Genomic DNA, 21,033 nt, shown 5'->3' with positions numbered 1-21,033 from the left:
CCCCATCTGCAGAGACTCATGGTCTGGGAAGCCAGGGCATTAAGAGTTTTAAAGGCCTGCAGGTGATTTGAAGAAGCGGCCAAAGCTGGGAACCTGATCCAAATAGGACCAGTGGACCCTGAGTCCCGGTGACAGACGGGGTGGGAGGACAGCGTTTGCACTGGGGCCTCGTTCACACTCTGAGTCTCTGGTAGGAAGTAGGGAAGAAGCTGAGGAAAGGACAGGCCCAGTCAGAGCCCGCCTGTTGGCAAAGAGCCTTGTAAATGGCCCTCATTGAAACCTACTGGAGAGAAGCCCCGCCTTCCAGAGCCGTGGTGGGGGCGGTGGGAGGAAAGGATAGGAACAGAGCTAAATGAGAGGAATTGCCTTCACTTGTGGGAGGTGAAGCTTCCCAGGGAGCTGATTACAGAGGTATAGGCCCTCCTCATCTCCATTGTACACCCCTGAGGAAAACCGTAGCCCTGAGCAGAGTCTGGCTCAGGCTCGACCACCCTGGGCTGTGGGCTCTGGACTCCTTCCCCTCCAGACTGGTGAGAGAGAGAGGGGGGCTGTGTTTGGTCAAGGGAAATTCTCAGATTCATTTCTGTAATGCAATTATAAAGGTCTGTTATGTGGAGTGTCTCAGAATTCGGGCATATTCCACTGTGGAAGAGTTTCTTACAATCCAGACAAGAAGCTGCCCCCATTCCCTGCTCAACTGCCTCACTTCTATCAAACCTGATTTTCCTGCTGGGTTGGGGGTTTGAGGGCAGACCTCGGGTACCGCTCCATTAAATCTCTAACAGATCTTTCTGAATCATTTTAAAACTCCCCGTGTCCATCTTCCTGGAAAAGCCAGTGTTTGGGAAAAGTTTGGGCCATCAGCCACCCATCCTTTGAGACAAATAGATCTTTTTCAAGTAAATCCCGTTATCTGACACAACTACCAGATATTGGCCTCCTCCCTCCCACCACCTCTTCCGTTTTTCTTTCTTGTCTGCCTATGAATCTGCAATGTTATATAAATTTTTCACATCTCCAACTTGATTTGGGTTAAATAACCAATAACACTTTTGGTTTGAAATTCACCACCGCAAACATGGTCTGAAAAATGATTTTTGGGAGTTTACTATCAGATATGGCCAGGTGATTAAAATAACCGTGGCCCATGTACTGTGCCATTTCTCTCTGACGTTTGAGGGGTAACCAGGCAGTGCTGTTAACAACCAGGATGCTCTCATTTCTAGTCTCTTTAAGAAGATGAAGGTAAGAGATGCCCAATGGAGGCAAAGCCACATTTATGAATGAACTCATTCATGGTTAGGGTTCCTGCCTTTTGTTTTCTTATACATCTAAAGTTGTAACTTCCACATGATACTGAACTACTTTATTAAGTTTCTATTTCTATTCTGGGTCCCTGAGGGGGGAATATTTGGCAGTGCCTACAACATTAAAAAAAAAAAAAAGAAATCTTTTCCTCTGGCCGGCATTCAACTTTTATAACATAATTTTAGATTTGGAAATACATTATCTTCTCCCTCCACCCATCATGTATATTTTTACTCTCCCCTTATTCCTTCCAAACTTCGCCAAAATCTGTTTCCTGGCAATTTGAGAAGTGAGAATGTCTGCGTGGGGGGAAAAAAGTCAAGACACATGTTATGTTGTAATTTTAGCAGGGAAACATTGCCCAATGACAAAACCAGGGGCTGTCTTGTGATGTTTTCTTCTGCTCACACGGAACTTTTCCTGTTTTGATCTCTCTCTCATCTCACTGAAGGCTGCCTCCCATTCAGACGTTAGGGCTTGCTTTAAATCACTGTGTACGGACTTCTAAGGACAAGGAAGATGACCTGAATTTGGAGGGTGAGGAGGAGGGCTATATGGATTGAACTGGCCCCATGTTTAGTTCATTGTGAATATAAAAAGCAGGCAGCTCATCTAGCTGTAGTTCTGATCCTTAAGTATCCATCTTACTGATGGGTTAGAAAGTTCATTCGGTCAACAAGGACTGGTCAAGGACTTGCTATCTGCCAGGCACAGCTCCAAGCACCAGGAATATGGACGCAAAAAAGAGTGCCCGCCCTGTTGGTTTTGCCAACATTTTTTGTTTTTTTTGTTTTTGTTTTTTGTTTTTTTTTTTTTGGGGACACAGAGAGACAGAGCATGAACGGGGGAGGGGCAGAGAGAGAGGGAGACACAGAATTGGAAACAGGCTCCAGGCTCTGGGCCATCAGCCCAGAGCCCGACGCGGGGCTCGAACTCACGGACCGCGAGATCGTGACCTGGCTGAAGTCGGACGCTCAACCGACTACACCACCCAGGCGCCCCACCGCCCTGTTGGTTTTGAAAGAGTGTTCAACTTTCGGACAGGGCACTTCAGAGGTCACAGTAGAATGGTGGGAGGTGTCTTCAGGGCCCTTCTGATTAACAGTGATTTGTCTCTATGTTCAACAAAGTCGTGTTCTGTCCTAGATAACACTGGAAATCCTTTCAGATCGGAACACTATCTTTTCCTTCTACTCCTGGATTTTTGCCTCTTATGTGTATACGGTCTTCTGAAAAAATGCAAACTTTGCCATTTCCTCTCCATGGATTATCTAACCACAAACACTGGTGTGCATTTCAGATTTGCATAACGTGGTGTGGTGCATAATTGTACTCTGCTCCTTGAAGAAAAAAAGGACAACTCGATGTTTCAAAACTCTTCACACATGATTATCATACAGTATTACAATGTATTATGTGCAAAATTCCATTTAAAAAATCATTTACAAAAGGAAGTACAACACAGTATGTGATGAGGGTTCTAGATGGACAGCAAAAGCTAAAAAAAGGTACAAGGTACAAAGCCAACCAAATTAGATGACTACGCATCTCTACACAGTACAATCACATGTTCTGGTAACTACCTGTGTCACATGGATACAAGACCCTCATACTTTGTGCACCCCCAAAAAAGGTTCAATAAAACATGAAGTTAACTTCACCATACATTCTTATAACACAGAAGGGCTTTTTGGTGGCATTGCAAACTCTTTTCCAAACAGCATCTTATTTAACTCAACGAAAGTCACATTACACATACATGGTTTCTGCCCGCAAATAATTTGATGCTCTTAGTTTTGATTTATGTGGAAAGGGGGTAGTATTATCCTTATTTTTTTTCTCCTCATGGGGGTTTCCAAAATTATTTCCAAAAGCAAATAACATTGGATATATTTTTGCCTAATGTCACTGCGTATTTACAGTATTTTCAGCGTAAGTGGATCCTTCCATTCCCTTTTACCACTTCCTTCAAGGAGTCTGAACCAGCAGACTACATTCCTTAGTCCTTTGTCAGAGTCTGTTTTTCTCTCTCGACCTCTCTCTACATTCATTTCTCTCCTGATCCTCAGCATCACTTGGTTAAAACACAAAAGAGCACAATACCACTAAGCATGAACAAGGTAACAACAGTACATCAGATTTCCAAGGCATTCTGTGGCCAGTGTCAATAATGCATCACTTTAAGAACTCCAGCAGTCTTTCCCCACAAAAGTTGCCGAAACATCCAGTTATAGAAGAGAGACATTTTAAAAGTGAGATACTCTCAAATCCAGCAAGAGATTTCTTTTTGAAAATATTAAACGTTAAAATCACATGCATAATTATAGAATATTTTAAAGTTACAAAAATATTTTAAAAACCAATCCTGACAGTTTACCTGCAACTGCTATAAAAATTTCTATGAAATATACAAAAACACAAAGGCTCTTTGAAAGAAAGAAACAAAGGGAGAGAGAGAGAAAGGGAGAAAGAGAGAACAAAAGAGAGAAAAGGAAAGGATGGAGCCATCCACAGAATGGAGAAGCACCTGACGCACTGCATCGGACAGTCTTGTCAAATACCTGCTGTCGAATTCAAGAGAAGAGCTTATACCCTAAATGTTTATTCAGGACATATACGTACATGTGAGCCAACCTAGAACCTGGCTGGGGGTAGGTAGCAAACAAACAGTCTCAGGACACCTAAACTATCAAATGAAATTCTCCCATCTCTGAAGGAGAATCCTACCGTTTCATGAACCTCAGCTACCTTGCTCGGGCAATGTGGCTGAAGATGCCCTTGCCCAAGTCAACCTGTGGATGGCTTAGTCACTGAACCGAGGGGTCCCCAAGGAGGTGACTGCTTTTCAAGCACAAGCACGTGGAAGCCAGAAGGCAAGGTTCCTAAACCCCCCTTTGGATGCACCACTGGGAAGTCTCACGTCTTCTATGAGGTGGTAAGATCTTCCCCATTCTGGAAAATGACACCATAAGGATCATTCTTGATGCGCTTGTAGACAAAGTGGAAGATGTGGGGTTGTGGCCGGCTGTGCAGCTCAGCCTTGATTTTTTGAGGGTAAGTGTCCTCTGCCAGCTGCTGCCATGTTTCGTCAACAAAGAGGAAGAGGCTGTACTCCTCAGGGTCCCCCACCTTAAACTTCTCGGCACAGAGCTGGCACACATCCTCGGTGGTAACGTAAGGTCTCACGAGGAGGGTCTTTCCCGTGCAGCCACTGTTGACCTCCTGGAATGCAACTCGGAGGTAATTCTGCAGGTGGGAAAGAGAGATGATGGAGACAAATCAGAAGAGGAAACGAGACAGAGCAATAAGCAAGCACAGTAATACTAAGGAGAGGTCTAACCTGTGAGCCGTTCCAGGCACTGGCCCATCAGGATGGTGCTGTCAGGACCTGAGGCCTCAAGTGTGAGGAGAGAGGCTGATCTGAATTTGGACAGTGGAGAGAACAACTATATGGACCGATGCACCACAAGTACAAGAAGCAGGAGGTCCAGTCAGCCCTGCTCTGATCTTTCAGTGTCCCTCATGAAGCCTGGTTAAGGAATCCCCGCTGGGTTTATTCCCAGCTTAAAGAGTAAACCAAACAGCAGAAGAGGCTGCACCAGGAGTTGGCAGGAAGAGATATTTAAAATATGTAGACACAAGAGCAGGTACTGTACTCACTTTGGACTACTTTAAAAAAAAATTTTTAAGGATTTTTTTAAGTTTATTTAATTTTTAGAGAGAGAGAGGGAGAGAGAGAGAGAGAGAGAGAGCGCATGAGCAGGACAGGGGCAGAGAGAGAGGAGACAGAGAATCCCAAGCAGGCTCCTCCGCACTTGCACTGTCAGTGCAGAGCCTGATGCAGGCCTTGAACTCATGAACCTCGAAATCATGAGCCAAAATCAAGAGTCAAACGCTTAACCTACTGAGCCACCCAGGTGTCCCTGGACTACTTTTAATGAAGCCTAAGCAAAGGCAAGAATGTTACAAGGGACCACAAGATACTGCTGATGTTTAACCATTTTGCACGTCCCCAAGTGACAGTTAATTTCATGTGGTTCAACCTGATCCGAGGTTCCCAGCGGCTCCGAGAACAATGTGGAAAGGGTCAGCAGGAGGAGAATGTTCATTCTGCCACAAGGCCTTGAGGATGGCGCTGGTTAAGTGCAGGGTGCGGTTTCAGGGAAATAGAAGGGCATGCTTGCAGGCTTGGGTCTGCGAATGGCGCCAGGCACATGCCATCGTGAAGTACAGTAAACCCGTGACCTCACACAAAGCCCAGACAGGCTGTAGAGACTCCCGTGCTCATATCAGGCTCTTTGGGATCTTTCTTCAACTTTCCACTTCAGCAGGAATGAGGTTACCAGATAAAACAGAGCATGCCCAGATGGAAAACAAATGTTTCCCTTTTTTAAATCTGGCACCCCTGCTCAGGAGCAAAGGAAAGTGGGCTCTCAGCCCAGGGCCCCACATGGCTACCTTGAGGGCTTACTGGGCTGATGGAAGGAAAGGCCCTTGGGAAGGACAGGAGCTCTGCATATGGAAGATAAGTCTTGAATGTGAATACCTGAGACAACACACATGTTCCATTTTACCAACCCTCTCCTCTCCCATCCTACTGCCAACACTTGGCTCACACTCTTGGTATGCATTAACCCATGACTCCTGAAGAGAACATTTTTTTTGAAGTTTATTTATTTTTGAGAGACACAGAGACTGTGCAAGTGGGGGAGGGGCAGAGAGAGAGGAGAGAAAGAGAATCCCAAGCAGGCCCTGCAGTCAGCACAGAGACTGATGTGGGGCTCGAATTCACAACCTCAGGATCATGACCTGAGCTGAAACCAAGAGTTGGAGGCTTAACTGACTGAGGACCCACGTGCCCCTGATGAGAACTATGTAAGGAAGTCTACACCATGCCCACTGGACCAGTGAAGAAACTGAAGCACAGAAACGCTAAGTAACTTGCCTAAGGCCACACAGCTTGTGAGTGGGAGAGCCAGTGTTCTAGCACCTTCACCACTGTGGTGTGCCATCTCTCCAATGTGAGGAGACCATTGTGTGTGTCTGTGAGCTCTGATTTAGGAGTTCTAAGTGGAGCTTTGCTTCTGAGCTTTCACTTTTACCACCAAGCCAAGCACTGACAATTCCTCTCTTGGATTGTATTCTAAGAAGGTGTGCTTCTCCAAGATAAGAGAGGCCAGTGGGGAAGGGCTCCGCAGAATCTGGGGATCTCCGGGTTAGAAGCTTCAGATGGAGGGAGGAGCTGGTGGCAGGCGGGGAGATGGAAACATGAGCTTTTCTCATTTCCTCTGTTCTCCTCTTCAGAGGCTATAGGACTGACCTTTGGAATCCTCTCAGCACCCAGCCAATATCACAGTATCCAAGAGCCTGCGTATGCTAAATCACTTAACACTAGATAGTTCTTCAACAACCCAAAGGAGTCAGGGAAGGGGACATAGTAGGCATTCTTGTTTTTTTTAGATTTGTGCACTTGGGAACCTATTTCTGAGAATATTGCTATCTTGAAGAAAAACTTGCTGATCTTGCCTTTCCACAATGGGCTGACTTTGAACCAGACATACCTCCGAGTATTTTCAGAGCATCGAAAAGACAAAAAGGCAGGAAAGGTGAATCTGGACACAGAGACTAATATACCCTGCTTGGAAATTCACCACGTGACACACAGAAACAAAACACAGGTTTTAGAATTCGGTTTGAAACTTTGAAAATACTACTCAGGGGCTCAGTCGGTTGAGCGTCCAACTTCAGCTCGGGTCATGATCTCACAGTCTGTGAGTTCGAGCCCCGTGTCGGGCTCTGTGCTGACAGCTCAGGACTGGGGCCTGTTTCAGATTCTGTGTCTCCCTCTCTCTCTGACCCTCCCCCGTTCATGCTCTGTCTCTCTCTGTCTCAAAAATAAAATAAAACGTTAAAAAAAAAAAAAAAAAGAAAATACTACTCAAAGACGGTTGCAGACTTATTCATGTCATGGACTGTGAGCAAATCAAGAGGTGTTGTATTGGGTAAAGATGTCTACAGCCTTAAGCTGCCTTTCCTCACTGAGAAACCAGAAATTTGGGAACCCCACACTTCTGGACACCCGCTCATGGCCACAGAAAACTCTGGATGGGGATCTGGGCAGGATTGGATTCAGATGCTGACTCTGAAACTCTGGCCCCGACCGGCTGCCAATGAGGCTGTGGTGTCTTCTGTTTTCAGGTGGTGGGGAGAGAAAAAGAAAGGAGAGTGGGGAAGACATCACTGCACCTCTCCCTCTTCTCAGGGACACCAGGTCAACCGTAGTGCCTAACACCGCTACTCCCAGTAGGCCAGTCTCCAGATGAAATACAGTACCCACTGCCTGTGCCAAGAGGCACAGGTCCTGTCAGCTCAGGTGCTCCACATCCACGCTGAATATTCTTGGAGAATTCTCCACTTTATCTGACTTTGTTTTCTAAAGGGCAGCAAAGCTTGGGCCAAACCCATATATAATTATATATATATACTATATATATATATATATATATATATATATATATATATATATAGTATATATATATAACAATTACATATTATATATGTATATTTTTTTAATTCAAAGAAAACAGAGAAGCGAAACAACAAGGTCAGATGGTGGTTTAAAATATCCCTTTCCCACTGGATGACCTGACAAAGGAGGGAACCTCAGGCACCCCAAGCTGTGTGGGCAGTGTGAGCCAGCGCTGCCTCCCTGGAGGGCAAAGCAGCACATGGCCCCAAGTTGCCACGGCCAGCCACATACCTGAAAGTCATCCACTGAGGGGACGGACCGGTTGGCGGTTCTCCGTTTGTGCCACTGCCTCAGGGTGTCCCTGGTCTCTGAGCTGAGCAGTCTTGCGGCTTGTTCTTCTTGGAAATTCTTGATCAGAGAAAGTGCCCCATAGGCGCTTGTCAAGTAATAACCTCCTGGAAAGGGGCAGAAAGAATGAGTTCTCCAGGGGTTTAGACTCTAGTGATAACAAGTGGGGACAATGGAATCAGAGGTCATGCTTCCTATTTTCTCCATAGGCATTTCCTTGTGGGACCAGAAGCTCGCGTCCAAGAACACGTCCTTCCCACCTTTCTCCGACCATTTATGCATTCATCCTATGGATGCACTGAGTGACCCCGGCCTGTGCCGGCGCTAGGGGGCGCCGTCGGGCCAGGCTGACAGCGCCCCGGTTTTATTGATGGAATTTCCATTCTAATGGGTGAAACGTATAAAATCTCTAAATTATTTCAGTGCAATTGTGAAACTGCTTTGCTGGGAAAGGTCAGGGCACTGAGTCTTGATGGAGACAGGGAGACATATGAGGGTTAGTGGGGTCGACCACTCCCAGCCAGAATCATTTACTTCATGACCAGGGGTCCACACATCTCTTGGGAATATTTACTTTTAGGCTTTTCTTTTAGGAATTAGTATTCTCTAAATTTTGAGTAAACTACACACTTTGAAAGAACTGCACAGTCTACACGTATGTTCACGATAACACGGATTCTTCACAGTAACTTTTTCTTTCCTCATTCCCCTTTTTACTTTTACTCGGGGACTAATGTAACACGACACTTAGGAAGAAATAACTCACAAGGAAAAGCAAGTGATGTCTCTTTAATGGTGCATTTACGAACGATTTCTTACATTTGAGGATTGTTAAAAGACTTGCAACACCGTGAGATGCCTAGAAGTGGGTTCATAGCTTTGTCCTAAACTAGAATTAGGTGCTTTTGGTGGAACTTGTAAGCTCCTTGTTAGCAGACCACTAGTGGGTGCCCAATATGTGTATAAAAATTCCGTAATTAGGGATGGGTAATAAGGAGGGCACTTGTGATGAGCACTGGGTGATGCATATCAGTGATGAATCACTAAATCCCATACTTGAAGCTAATATCACACTGTATGTTAACTAACTGGAATTTAAATAAAAACTGGAAAGAAAAAGAAATAAAAATTCCCTAGCTGGGCATAGCATTAAAAAAAATTTTTTTTAACGTTTATTCATTATTGAGGGAGAGAGAGAGACAGAGCATGAGCAGGGGAAGGGCAGAGAGAGGGGGAGACACAGAATCTGAAGCAGGCTCCAGGCTCTGAGCTGTCAGCACAGAGCCCGACGCAGGGCTCGAATTCACAAACCGTGAGATCATGACCTGAGCCGAAGTTGGATGCCCAACCAACTGAACCACCCAGGTGCCCCTGGGCACAGCATATTTTAACTTGAGAGATAGTCTTGTCAAAATACCTATTGAATTTCTACTGTGAACCCAAGGAAGTATATAGCAGGGGCTAGATTTGTAAGAAATGATATCTGAGTCCCTGCTTTATAGAAGTTTATGAATTTATTAAAGAAAACAGGTATTGGCAGGTTTATTCATGCAGGACTAGAAGTTAGTTGTGGTCAAATGAGTTTTGTTCATGGTCCAAAGTCAGGGTGTCTGAAGAACTCTAATGCAAGACTCTGAAGAACTCTCTCTCTGGTCAACAAGTGACAACATTCGAAATGGCAGCTGGTCCACCATCTGAGAAAGGAGCACAGTCCCCTGAAAACTGCATTGGACATGTAACTTACAAAGAAACACACCTTTGTGGTTTTCAGGTCACTGACCGAGATATGGGGAGTTATGTTTCACTGTAGCATCATCTAGCCCCCTCTGGGTAATACAGGTCCTATGCACACAACAGGATTTTTGCTTAGGGCCCCACCACCTGAGTTTAAACTCCCTATGGAATCTCCCACATGTTGGTACAGAGTTCTAGTAGCTGATTTTTACTAAACATTTTCCCCATGAACAAATCAGCACATGGCTGCGTGTGAAACTCGGTGGTACAGAATTCAAATGCCGCACAGAGGATTTCAACAGCAATCAGCAGGGACTTAAGCATTCAAGAAAGGCTGTGTGGAGGTGTCAGTACTGGAGCTGGGACTTGGAGGCACAGTTTTAGGCAAATTTGGGAGGGCGGGGTTTTCCTTTGGATGTCATATTTTAGACTCCGCAGCTCTGAAATGTTCAGGGCACTGAGGAGAAAAGTCAAAATGCTGGAAGCACCAAGTTGACCACACTTTGAAACATGTGGATGCAATTAGAGAACGGGTTACATTTCAGCAAAACTATAACTTTGCCACAAGAGCTGTGCACTCAAGAGGGATTCTATGACGCCTTTTCTGTAAATGAAACTACCTGCTTAAACAGCAGAAAAGAGTTGTGGGATGCTGCCCCCAAAACCAAAGAGGGCTTTGGGCAGGCCACAGAGGGCTGGATTGGTAAGGTATGTCTTCCCCTCAGTCTGCAAAGCTTCAGCTCCCTGATGTGTAGGCCTGGTCTGTACCCACAGCCAACCCGACTGGGCCAGCCTGCTTTCCCAAGGAAAGAAGCCAACAAGCCCGAGACAGCTAACCAGAGGCAGGCTCTAGTTTAAGTACAAGCTCACCAGTTGCCCTATACTTTATCTGGATCCTTGGCTTTCTCTGACATATGATTCCTGGAGGTGAGGATAGCCACCTGCCCATCTGTCACCAACACGGTGCCCAGGGCAGTGCCTTGCTCTGGGGAAACACTGGGAAAGGTGGCAGGAAGTGGCTGTCTCAATCCCCAGGCCACATGATGTAAGCATATGTTTGTCCTAAGTATACATTGTCAGCAACAGAATGTTAATTTTCTGAGAGGGACTGACATGCCCTTTCCCTAAAAGCCCCAAGAGTCTGACTTAGTCATTTCTAGAATTAAGCAGGATTAGAGCTCAAAACAACTAAAACTAGAAGAAAGCTCGCATGTCTATGAAATTATAATGATAATGCAGAGAAGAAAAGAAAGAAGGGCATGGAGACTAATGTGTGCTCCTGTTGGTCCTCGGACAAAACCACACACTTTCCCCTCTCCCGTTAAATCCAAGGGCAGAGCAAATGAGGAAAGTTTCAGGCGGGATCTTGGTGGCTCATCATAGGATGTCTGGTTGCAGGGTAGTGAATACTAGTGGGGGGGGGGCAGGGTAAATGAGGGAGAGGCTGAAAGGGATGAAAGGAGGGGCGCCTGGGTGGCTCAGTCAGTTAGGCGGCCGACTTCGGCTCAGGTCACGATCTTGCGGTCCGTGAGTTCGAGCCCCGCGTCGGGCTCTGTGTTGACTGCTCAGAGCCTGGAGCCTATTTCAGATTCTGTGTCTCCCTCTCTCTCTGACCCTCCCCCGTTCATGCTCTGTCTCTCTCTGTCTCAAAAATAAATAAACGTTTAAAAAAAAATTTGAAAGGGGTGAAAGGGGCTCATTCATACCTCTCTGGGGTGCGGGAACAGGATGAAAAGATATCCATCACTAATCCTGAGTCAGCACTATCCCTCGAGGGGTGGGAAAGTGTACCCCGAGGTATGAGGTACACCTTGGCTTTCTTTTCAGGGAGGACAGACGCTCTGCAAATGCCAGTATGACACATTCCCTGCAGAATCCTATCAGCACGTGGACCTTCCTACTGAAGGCCAGACTAAAACTCAGTGGAGAAAAGACTTAAAAAAATTCTGTGCAACAATTCACTACTCAGGGTCTATCTGGACTCTCACCGGGACACATGGAAATGGATTAATGGGATTCACAATGCACAGGCCCTGATTTATTCTCCTTTAAAAAAACGAACTCACATAAGAGTCCCAGTTATTTCTGCCCTTCAAGCCTGGGCACCACAATGACAAACATCCCAATTATTTCCAGGATAAAATACCTAACTGATGTGTAAGGAGAAGGAATTTCTGCGAAGACATGTTGGGGTCGGGCAGTCGCAAGAAAGAGACTGAACTGACAAGGTACATTGAAAGCAAACTGCCCAGTTTTACTCCACTGCATTTTATGCTAACAGTGTGCCAATATAATTTGTTATAGAGAAAATAAAATCAATGCTGTTTTCATCTTGAGAACAAAATTTTTTAAAAAGATGAAAAACAAAAGGCCAGCCTTCATCCATCTTACTGATAGAACAGCAGGATATTTTTCTGGTGGTGAAAATATTCCCTGACAAAAGTTTATACCTTCCTTCTTCCTCAAGGAAACCACTTCTTTTTAAAAATGGCATCTTTTCCTATTGAATGATATTTTTTTTTAATTGCAATTGACCAATCTCGGCAAAGTATAATTATGGCCGGGTTACATTTTTAGTGGTTTTCTGACTTTTCCATATTTTCTACAATGAATATGCATTACTTTTCTAATCAGGAAAAAGTTAGCACATTCTTTTAAATCAAGAAAGAAATTAAAACTATACTTAACCCTTAAGAATGCAAAAAAGCTCTCACGTGACTGCCAAGTGTGTATGGGGTTTTATCTTGGGGTGATAAAAAAACGTTTGGGGCTAAATAGTGGCGGTAGATGGCACGAGACTGTGAAGGTATTAAATGCTGATGAACCATTCACAAAACAGCTAATCTGTGGCACCTGGGTGGCTCAATCGGTTAAGAATCCAACTTTGGCTCAGGTCACGATCTCGCGGTTCGTAGGTTCAAGCCCCAAGGCAGGCACTGTGTTGACACCTTGGAGCCTGGAGCCCGGATCTTGCTTGGGACTCTGTGTCTCCCTCAATCTCTGCCCCTCCCCTGCTCACACTCTGTCTGTCTGTCTCTCTCTCTCTCTCGCTCACTCAAAAAAAAAAACATTAAAAAATTTTAAAACAGCTAATCTAATGTTATGTGAATTTCACCTCAAGAAAAACATGAAAACAAAACTGAAAACAGACACCCCATTTCCTCCCACATCTTCAAGCAATTGTTACCTTCTCCATGTAACAGTGATGGGTCTAAGAGCTCCATCATGTACTCAATTTCAGTGTCCAGTTCCAACATGTCACACTGAGCTATGACGTAGGTCAGGACTGGCAAAAAGTCATCAGCTCCATACATCCTCCCTGGAATCAGAAGAAAGGGGAAGATGGGAATATTTTTACCAACGCTTCTTTCTTTCATATCCTACGCAGACTGCTTTTTTTAGATAGCCAAGAGTCATCTGGGGAAATGTGCTATTCATAAACAGAGGTGGGTGTTTCTGGAATCCTGTGCAGCCTGTGACCCTCCTGGCTGCTCATGTTAGAGACCAATCCTAACGCACAATTTCAGAATGAAATATCTATGAGTCAAGGAACACAAGAAAGATTTCCTCCATGCTTTCATGATATGCATCAGGTTATACAATAGAACAGAGTACCTGTAAACAGTTTAACTTTCAGCAAGTAATGTTATAAAACATTTACTAAGTATCTACTCTGTTTAATCCTTTGTGAATTCTACTGTGTTCCCTGTTATTTTCTGTGCAAATCAATCATCAACATAATGACAGGACCAAACTCGGACCAGGAACAAGCTTTGCTCTGCATTCAACATGAGCACACAGTTAATTTATTTAAATGTAAAAATTCAGTATATGTCAAATAGATACATATGATTAATATATAGCAAAAAAAAATGCAGTCCTTATTGCTACTTTTCATTACAAAAGTGAGTCTCAACTCAGGGTGATTGTGCCGACACCACCCAGGGGGACTTGGCATTGTCTGGAGACATTCTTCATTGTCATGAATAGAGGGTGGGGTGCAAATGACATCCGGGATGCTGAAGAACTCCATATAGGAAGCAGCCCCCACAACAGAGAATTATCCATTTTAAATGTCATTAGTGCTAAGGTTGAGACACTGCTTTGGAAGAACATAATCCTGTGAAGACACTATTTTTGAACTTACATAAGTGATTGTCTGAACTACAGAAAATATACTTCCTGTATGTGAACTATGTTTGCAAATTTCAGAGGTCATGTTCATATGCTATCATGACCAGCTCAGGGGCTCACATTTTAATGCCTCTGCCCAACAATGTGCAAAGCGCACACACATTCCTATCTACCCAAGCAGCGGTTAATACATCCTGTGTGTTCTCTCTGCTGCTTCTCCATGAAGCAATTTTACTTAGAGGAAAAGTTGATAATCATCCATGGAATTACAACAAGCTCACTGAAGCCCTGGAACTATGCAGGGTCCAGTCACTAGCCATGAATATGGCTACTTCTGCATCTCGAAGAAGTAAACTGACGAAATCTGAGGGCTTACTTTCGAACTACGTAATTCTTTTGTGAATTCAATTATATTATGTCAACTTGTAGCAAAGAAGGAAGAACCAATGAAACAGCTGTAATGAAACCACATGGTTACTGAATACTCTATGTTTGACACATGCTGGATGTAGATCATGGACACAAACCCTCATTGGCCTAAATGTAGTAATGATAAATAATTGCTAATATTTCCATCATGCTTGGGGCTACATGTGCATTGCCTCATCTAACCCCCATCTTATGAAGGACAGGGTCATATTCAGTGACAGGGATAGAAACTGCAACTTAGAAGTAGATTAAGGTAGCCAAAGCCCATAGTTAATTAACTCATTCACAGAGTGAGGACGTGAATTCAGTCTCCAGAGACTGAATCTGCATCAGATTCCTCAACCTCTGGTTGAGGTTGTCTCCTCAACCGCTTACTTTTCTTGGTGTTACCAATCTATTGCAAGTGACCAATTTGCCAGATACCAGCCTAATACTGTGGGCTGTTTGGTGAAATCAAGAAGTTGAAAGAAAGAGAAATTGGGAATCAGAAAGCCTGATGTGTCACTGGCCACATCGCCAGCCACGTCACTGGCTGTGGTGGGGAGTACAAGAAGCCTGGACTTCAGGTAGCCTCACCTGAGTTGTTCTCCATGACAGTGTAAATAAGCTTGCAGACCCTCAACAGCAGCATGACTTTCTTTTCCGGCGAATACATCTTCTGCATAGTCATGAATTTGACTTTGATTTTCTCCACATCCACAAAATCAGGGGTTGGGGCGAACACCCCCAGCTCCTGCGGGTTCCTCTGCCGCACAAGCTGCAGATTCTCCTTGAGCTGTTTCCACGAGCCGTCGGCCATATGGAAGTCCCTCAGCATGGCCTCCACGTGCCCCTTCAGGGGCTTTAAGATGCACTTGTGCATGGCTTTTTCCAGCACCACATCTGCCAAAGAAAGTGCAGCTACTGTAACCATTGTCTGAAGGAAGAAGAAATGCAAGGTCTGCTTTCTCGGAATGGACACCTGGAACTCTGCATTGGTTATAGGGCAGACAAGTTATAACTTCATACCTGCCCACCAACAAAGCTTAGCAGTGCTACTGCCCCCCACACTCCAATGCATTTTCTGTAAAGCCAGGGAAAGCGAATCTTCCCTAATAAAGTCTTACAGTTCCTTTTGCAGGCAGTCAATACAACAAAACATATTTGTTTTAACCACTTTTACACTCCTCCTCCATGAGCACAGGTGAATATTCAAGAAGACATTCTTTTGACCCAATCCTCCACTGATAATCCAGTTGACAGGTTAGTAAATACGTTATTTTAAAGGACAGATTTGCTAATAGGGAAGATTCAAGGGGTGCTTGAGTGGCTCAGTTGGTTGAGCGTCTGACTCTTGATTTTGGCTCAGGTCATGATCCCAGGATCGTGGGATCGAGCCCCACATCAGGCTCCATGCTGAACATGGAACCTGCTTAAGATTCTCTCTCGTTCCCTCTGCCCCTCTCCCCCACTTGCTCTCTCTCACAAATAAAAATAAAATAAAATAAAAATACAATACAATACAATACAATACAATACAATACAAGCAAAGATTCAAGATTTCTCAAAATATTTCCTGAGGAAATAAATTCACCTAAATACATGTGTAACCTTAGATTGAATTCTGGACCAAAAATTCTTTAAATTATTTTCAGTGTTTATCTTTATTTTTGAGACAGAGAGAGACAGAGCATGAGTGGGGGAGAGGCAGGGAGACACAGAATCAGAAGTAGGCTCCAGGCTCTGAGCTGTCAGCAAAGAGCCCGACTCGGGGCTCTAACTCGTCAACTGCAAGATCATGACCCGAGCCGAAGTCGGACGCTCAGCCGACTGAGCCACCCAGGCACCCCTGGACCAAAAATTCTTTGTCTGCTATAAAGAGCATTGGTGGGACACCAGATGAGATCTGAATAAAATCTGCAGGTTAGGTAATACTGTGAACACTCAATCTGTGTTAATTTTACTGTATTTTTGTAACAAGATGTCTCTGCTTTTAAGAAATATGCACTGAGCATTCAGGGGTAAAGGGACACCATGTCTGCAACTAACTCTGAAATGGTTCAGCGGGGGAAGGGAGGGTGTATGTGTGTGCCTGCATGTGTGTGTAAGCAAAGAGAAAGGAGAGCAAACATGTGACAAGGCGCTAACGTGCAGGGTATTAGAGTAAAGGGTAGACATGATTTCTCTGCATTATTTTTGCAACTTTTCTGTATGTCTGACATGATTTCAAAATAAAAATTTTAAAAACGCTGAAATGTGTTTCTGGTCAGAGTTTGGAAATACCATTAGGTGTGGAAGGCGTTATTTTCCCCCTCTTTGAATGGTTGCCCAATGAAGTCGCTTTCTTGGCTGACAGTAAAATGACCATAAATCTGGAGATCCAGCCTAAAGATGATTTACACAGTAATAATCTCTCTGCTTTTGCAACATCAGTTTTCCAATCTCAAATGTTTGTACATTCTCATCAAAGCCACCTGGGTAGCCAGACTTCATTTATGAGACTTTAAGGTGATTCCATTTTGGAAGCCCAATTTCCTTATGAAATTGGAAACCATTATCTCTCTGGCGTTGGGGATTCCTGACACTGGATCAAATCACACTGCATCCAAATTATCACCTATTATTAGAAATCTAGGCTGGATGCACAAACACCAAAAACAATTTTCCCATACAGAATTAGAGCTCATGATAAAGTTAATGAGCTGCTTTCCCGAGCCCAAGTTTGTTGTTGTTGTTGTTCCTCCAAGTCCATATCCTATCCAGGAGATCTTTGTTTATTTTATTTTTTTAAAAAAGTTTATTTATTTTGAGGGGCGCCTGGGTGGCGCAGTCGGTTAAGCGTCCGACTTCAGCCAGGTCACAATCTCGCGGTCCGTGAGTTTGAGCCCCGCGTCGGGCTCTGGGCTGATGGCTCAGAGCCTGGAGCCTGTTTCCGATTCTGTGTCTCCCTCTCTCTCTGACCCTCCCCCGTTCATGCTCTGTCTCTCTCTGTCCCCCCAAAAATAAATAAACGTTGAAAAAAAAAAGTTTATTTATTTTGAGAGAGAGAGAGAGAGAGCACAAGCAGGGGAGGGACAGAGAGAGGGAGAGAGAATCTCAAACAGGCTCCACACTGTCAGTGCACAGCCTGATGTGGGGCTCAAACTCACAAACTGTGAGATCATGACCTGAGCTCAGATCAAGAGTCGGATGCTTAACCAACTGCACCACCCAGGTGCCCCAGGAGATCTTTGTTTAAATGTAGAGCTTTATATATCTATAGGAATCAAGATTGAAACAAAAGAGTTTATAAAGAAGAAAAACAGAACGTTTTTACTTGACATCTGGCATTGAAACAAATTACTTGGTCTTCATTGGTTATTCTGTGCTAATAAACTTGTGTGACCTAATAGCATCTTTGACTTTACCCTAAATGACCATTACGTTGAAAAGCCGATAATAGCAATTCACACCAAGCATTCAGTTGGGCTAGGCTCTAAGTGCTTTATTTTATTAGCTCATCTAATTCTTACAACAACTCTCTTATTTTTGCATAATACTAATGTTATTTTACAAATGAGGAAGCAGAGATTTGGAGATGTCTAATGGCTTGCTTGAGGCTGCACAACTGTTTTCAACAATCACATTGCTTTCCAAAGTAAATGGCCTCTTAATTCTAAAGTTCAAGGTGCTTTATAAACATTCACCAGTTTAATCCTCTCTGTCTAAAGGTTACACAAGCTCCATTCATGGTTATAAGTGACCACCACTTTGTTAGAATGAGGTCACCAACGGGGACAGAAGTCCTGCCAATCATTAATTGGGACAGTACATGAATATTGATAGAGGTATGATTCATAACAGCCTCAAACTGGAGACCATCCAAAGGCCCATCCCAACGGAATGGAGACCAGGATATATTCATACAGTGGAATCCAGAAAATGGAATTCAGAAACGGAAGATTTCACTCCATGAAAAAGAGCACACTGCAGCTCCAGACGCAACTGGATGAATCTCATAGATACAATGCTGTGTGAAAGAAGCCAGGCATAAAACAGTATCTCCTTTAGCATTTCACTTATATAAAGTTCAAAAGCAGGCACAATGCATCTATGATGACAGAAGTCAGGATGGCAATTACTCCTAGGAATAAATGAAGCTGTGGGGGGACCCTCTAGGGGAATGGAAATGTTCTGTTTCTGGATCTGGGTGGAGACTACATGTATGAGCTCATACGTGAAAATCTGTTGAGCTGAGCATGTAAGATTTACACATTTTATGAATGTAAGTTACAGTAACCATGTTTAAGTCAAGCCAATGGAAAACAACTGGAGACCAGCCTGAGATTTTCACCTTGAACCCCAAGGGCAACTTCTAACTTCAGGGTGAGCCTGGTCATCTCTGAGGCAGAGCATTAACACGAATCATCTACACAAGATTCTGTGCTGTTCCTGGGGGACAACAGCAGAAATACCATTACCAGTGAGCTGAGAGGGACCCTTATGCAACTCATCTTTGCCACCAAGGAAGAGACACTGGTCTTTGTGCCACAGACTCCCACCCTTAGGAATAAATGGTACTGCAGAAATATTTTCTTAGGAGGCTTGAAACCTGGGATTCATTGCCAAGTGCCCATTCTCTTAAAATCCAAAATGAAAAGATAAAAAAAAAAAAAAGACCAGTGTTAGTTTTTTTTAAGTACATTTTTTAGCGGCCATAGTTTAGAAATCAGACTGGTCTCTTTGCATTCTTTTCCAGGACTTTACTCCTAACTCCCACCCTCCTGAAATCCTTAACAAGCATAAAGAATAGAAAAAATAAAGTCCAAATGAGACTTGGAACCCACTGGCGTCCAACGGGTAACAGGTTCTGTTCACAAAACAAGAGGGAAAAATGATTTGGGAAAACAAAAGGAACAGAAAATCTTATAGAATATGGTTAGCTCAAAAATAAAAAAAAATTTAAAAAAGGAAAGAACAGATTGGTAACATCTCTCATAAATTACTACTATCTGTTGTTTTCTACTGTCTGTGGTTGTTTAAGATCCAAGAAAACAAAACCTCTTAAACCATAAGAACAAATGATACTATTCTAGATACCTCATATGCACTGTCTTTTCAAATGTTCAAACAAACCTCATGGAGGCAGGACTATTATTTGTTCATTTTATATATCAGGAAACAAACCCAAAGAGCTCAATCCCACATAGCTAGCAAGAAAGGGAGCCAAGATTTGAACCCAAGGGATCTGGTTATGTCAATTGCATGTATCCACAAGCGAAGAAATGAGCATATAAACAACAATACTAGAGAACTGTTTGAGCTACAATGTTTTGAATATTCAAAACCAATTGTTAGGTGAATGATCAAAACTGGAAGCAAATTTTTGGAAAATATTTATAGACAGATCCTTTCAATTGTTCCCAAAGCTCAGGCACAAGCGGGAAATGGTAAAGAGAATGGCAGGGGCTTAGATACTACTTGCCTTAGGGTGAGCTGATGCAGTCATTTATAGGAAGCATTCAATGTGTTAGCCTCTAGTGCTGTGAAGCGATCACTCCTCTATTAGGAATGGAAGACAGAAGCCCTGTCTCTCTTGCTTCACTCTGACCAACAGCACAGATTCCAGAGAAGGCCAGAGATCAGACAGGGAACCATCACAAGACTGGCTCATGCATCAGCTTGGTTTGAGTACTTTCTGCTTACCCACTGCTGCCTAAGGGGAAGTGAGAGTCTGGGAGGTTAAGGTAAAGTCCAGAGAAGGCACATGTCTTAGAAAGAACACTAGGAACATGAAGCCTGGCAGCCAGCCTGGCTCTATCTTTCTAAGCAACTTTGGCCAAATTGGTTCACCTCTCTGCCATTGACTCGAACTTCTGAATTGCCATCCAAATCACTGCCCATGGGAGGCAATACGGAACTAGTACCCTGAGTGATGGCCAAAACAAAACAAAATAATAACTGACATTCTCCGGGGGATTCTAACAGTACCCAGAATCTAAACAAAATAGGTTGCAACCTATAGTTAGTTGACAAAGATAGAAGATGAGGTCACATGGCCTCTTGGTTTACTTGGTTTCTAGCATTCTGATTATTTATTTCTTTAAAAGGAAAGTGACAGAAAGAGAAACTAATGTTTGAAATCTCAAATTGTGAAGTTACACATACATAATTGCCAAAGTGTGTCGAGTTTCCTCTGTGCTGTTCTTATTCCCAGGGGGCTCTATGTGTGTCCCTGTTGTAATGTTAACCCCTATCACAGCCCCAAGAATCAGGAGCCAGTGACACTCTCATCGTGCAGATGCACAGGTGGCTTAGAAGTCAAATGACTCTCCCAGAGTCGTGGGGATGAAATGCAAGCCTGTCGCTGTTGCCAACAAGCCAGGTGGCACAACGGGCCTCCCTCCATCGAGAACGGCAAGACGAGTTTGATATTTTCTTTATGTGCTAACATATCTTCCTTTGTTTAATTGGATTAAAGATTAGAGCTGACATTGACCGGGTGCTGGAGTGTTCCAAGCACTGTTACGCACTTCCTATGGATTTAAGCAACTGTTTGGCTGAAATGAGTTTAGAATCCATATTTGTTTTAGCTTTGGTTCTCCCAGAAGCCAACCTTGAGACAAGGACTCAAGTATGAGTGGTTCATCTGG

General features: G+C 43.8%; 1 protein-coding gene across 7 annotated transcripts in view; it reads right to left on the bottom strand.

Annotated features, from left to right (window-relative positions):
- RIN2 (Ras and Rab interactor 2) overlaps positions 1-21,033 on the bottom strand; it is a 242,644-nt gene that overhangs the window by 15,146 nt on the left and 206,465 nt on the right. For 6 of the 7 annotated variants that reach the window (XM_047854170.1, XM_047854172.1, XM_047854171.1 and 3 more), the window contains 4 exons: positions 14,999-15,304; positions 13,047-13,178; positions 8,069-8,232; positions 2,698-4,554 (listed from right to left, as the gene is read on the bottom strand). In XM_047854170.1, the coding sequence (XP_047710126.1) occupies positions 4,234-4,554; positions 8,069-8,232; positions 13,047-13,178; positions 14,999-15,304 (923 nt within the window). In that variant the 3' untranslated portion in view covers positions 2,698-4,233. Of the gene's footprint in view, positions 1-2,697; positions 4,555-8,068; positions 8,233-13,046; positions 13,179-14,998; positions 15,305-21,033 lie in introns of those variants that run through there. The other variant, XR_007151168.1, reaches the window with a different exon arrangement.

Source organism: Prionailurus viverrinus, chromosome A3 (genome assembly GCF_022837055.1).
Source record: "Prionailurus viverrinus isolate Anna chromosome A3, UM_Priviv_1.0, whole genome shotgun sequence".
In the NCBI taxonomy this organism is placed as follows: Eukaryota; Metazoa; Chordata; class Mammalia; order Carnivora; family Felidae; genus Prionailurus; species Prionailurus viverrinus.
Note: the sequence above shows the minus strand (reverse complement) of the source record. Positions and strands in the feature narration are given on the sequence as shown.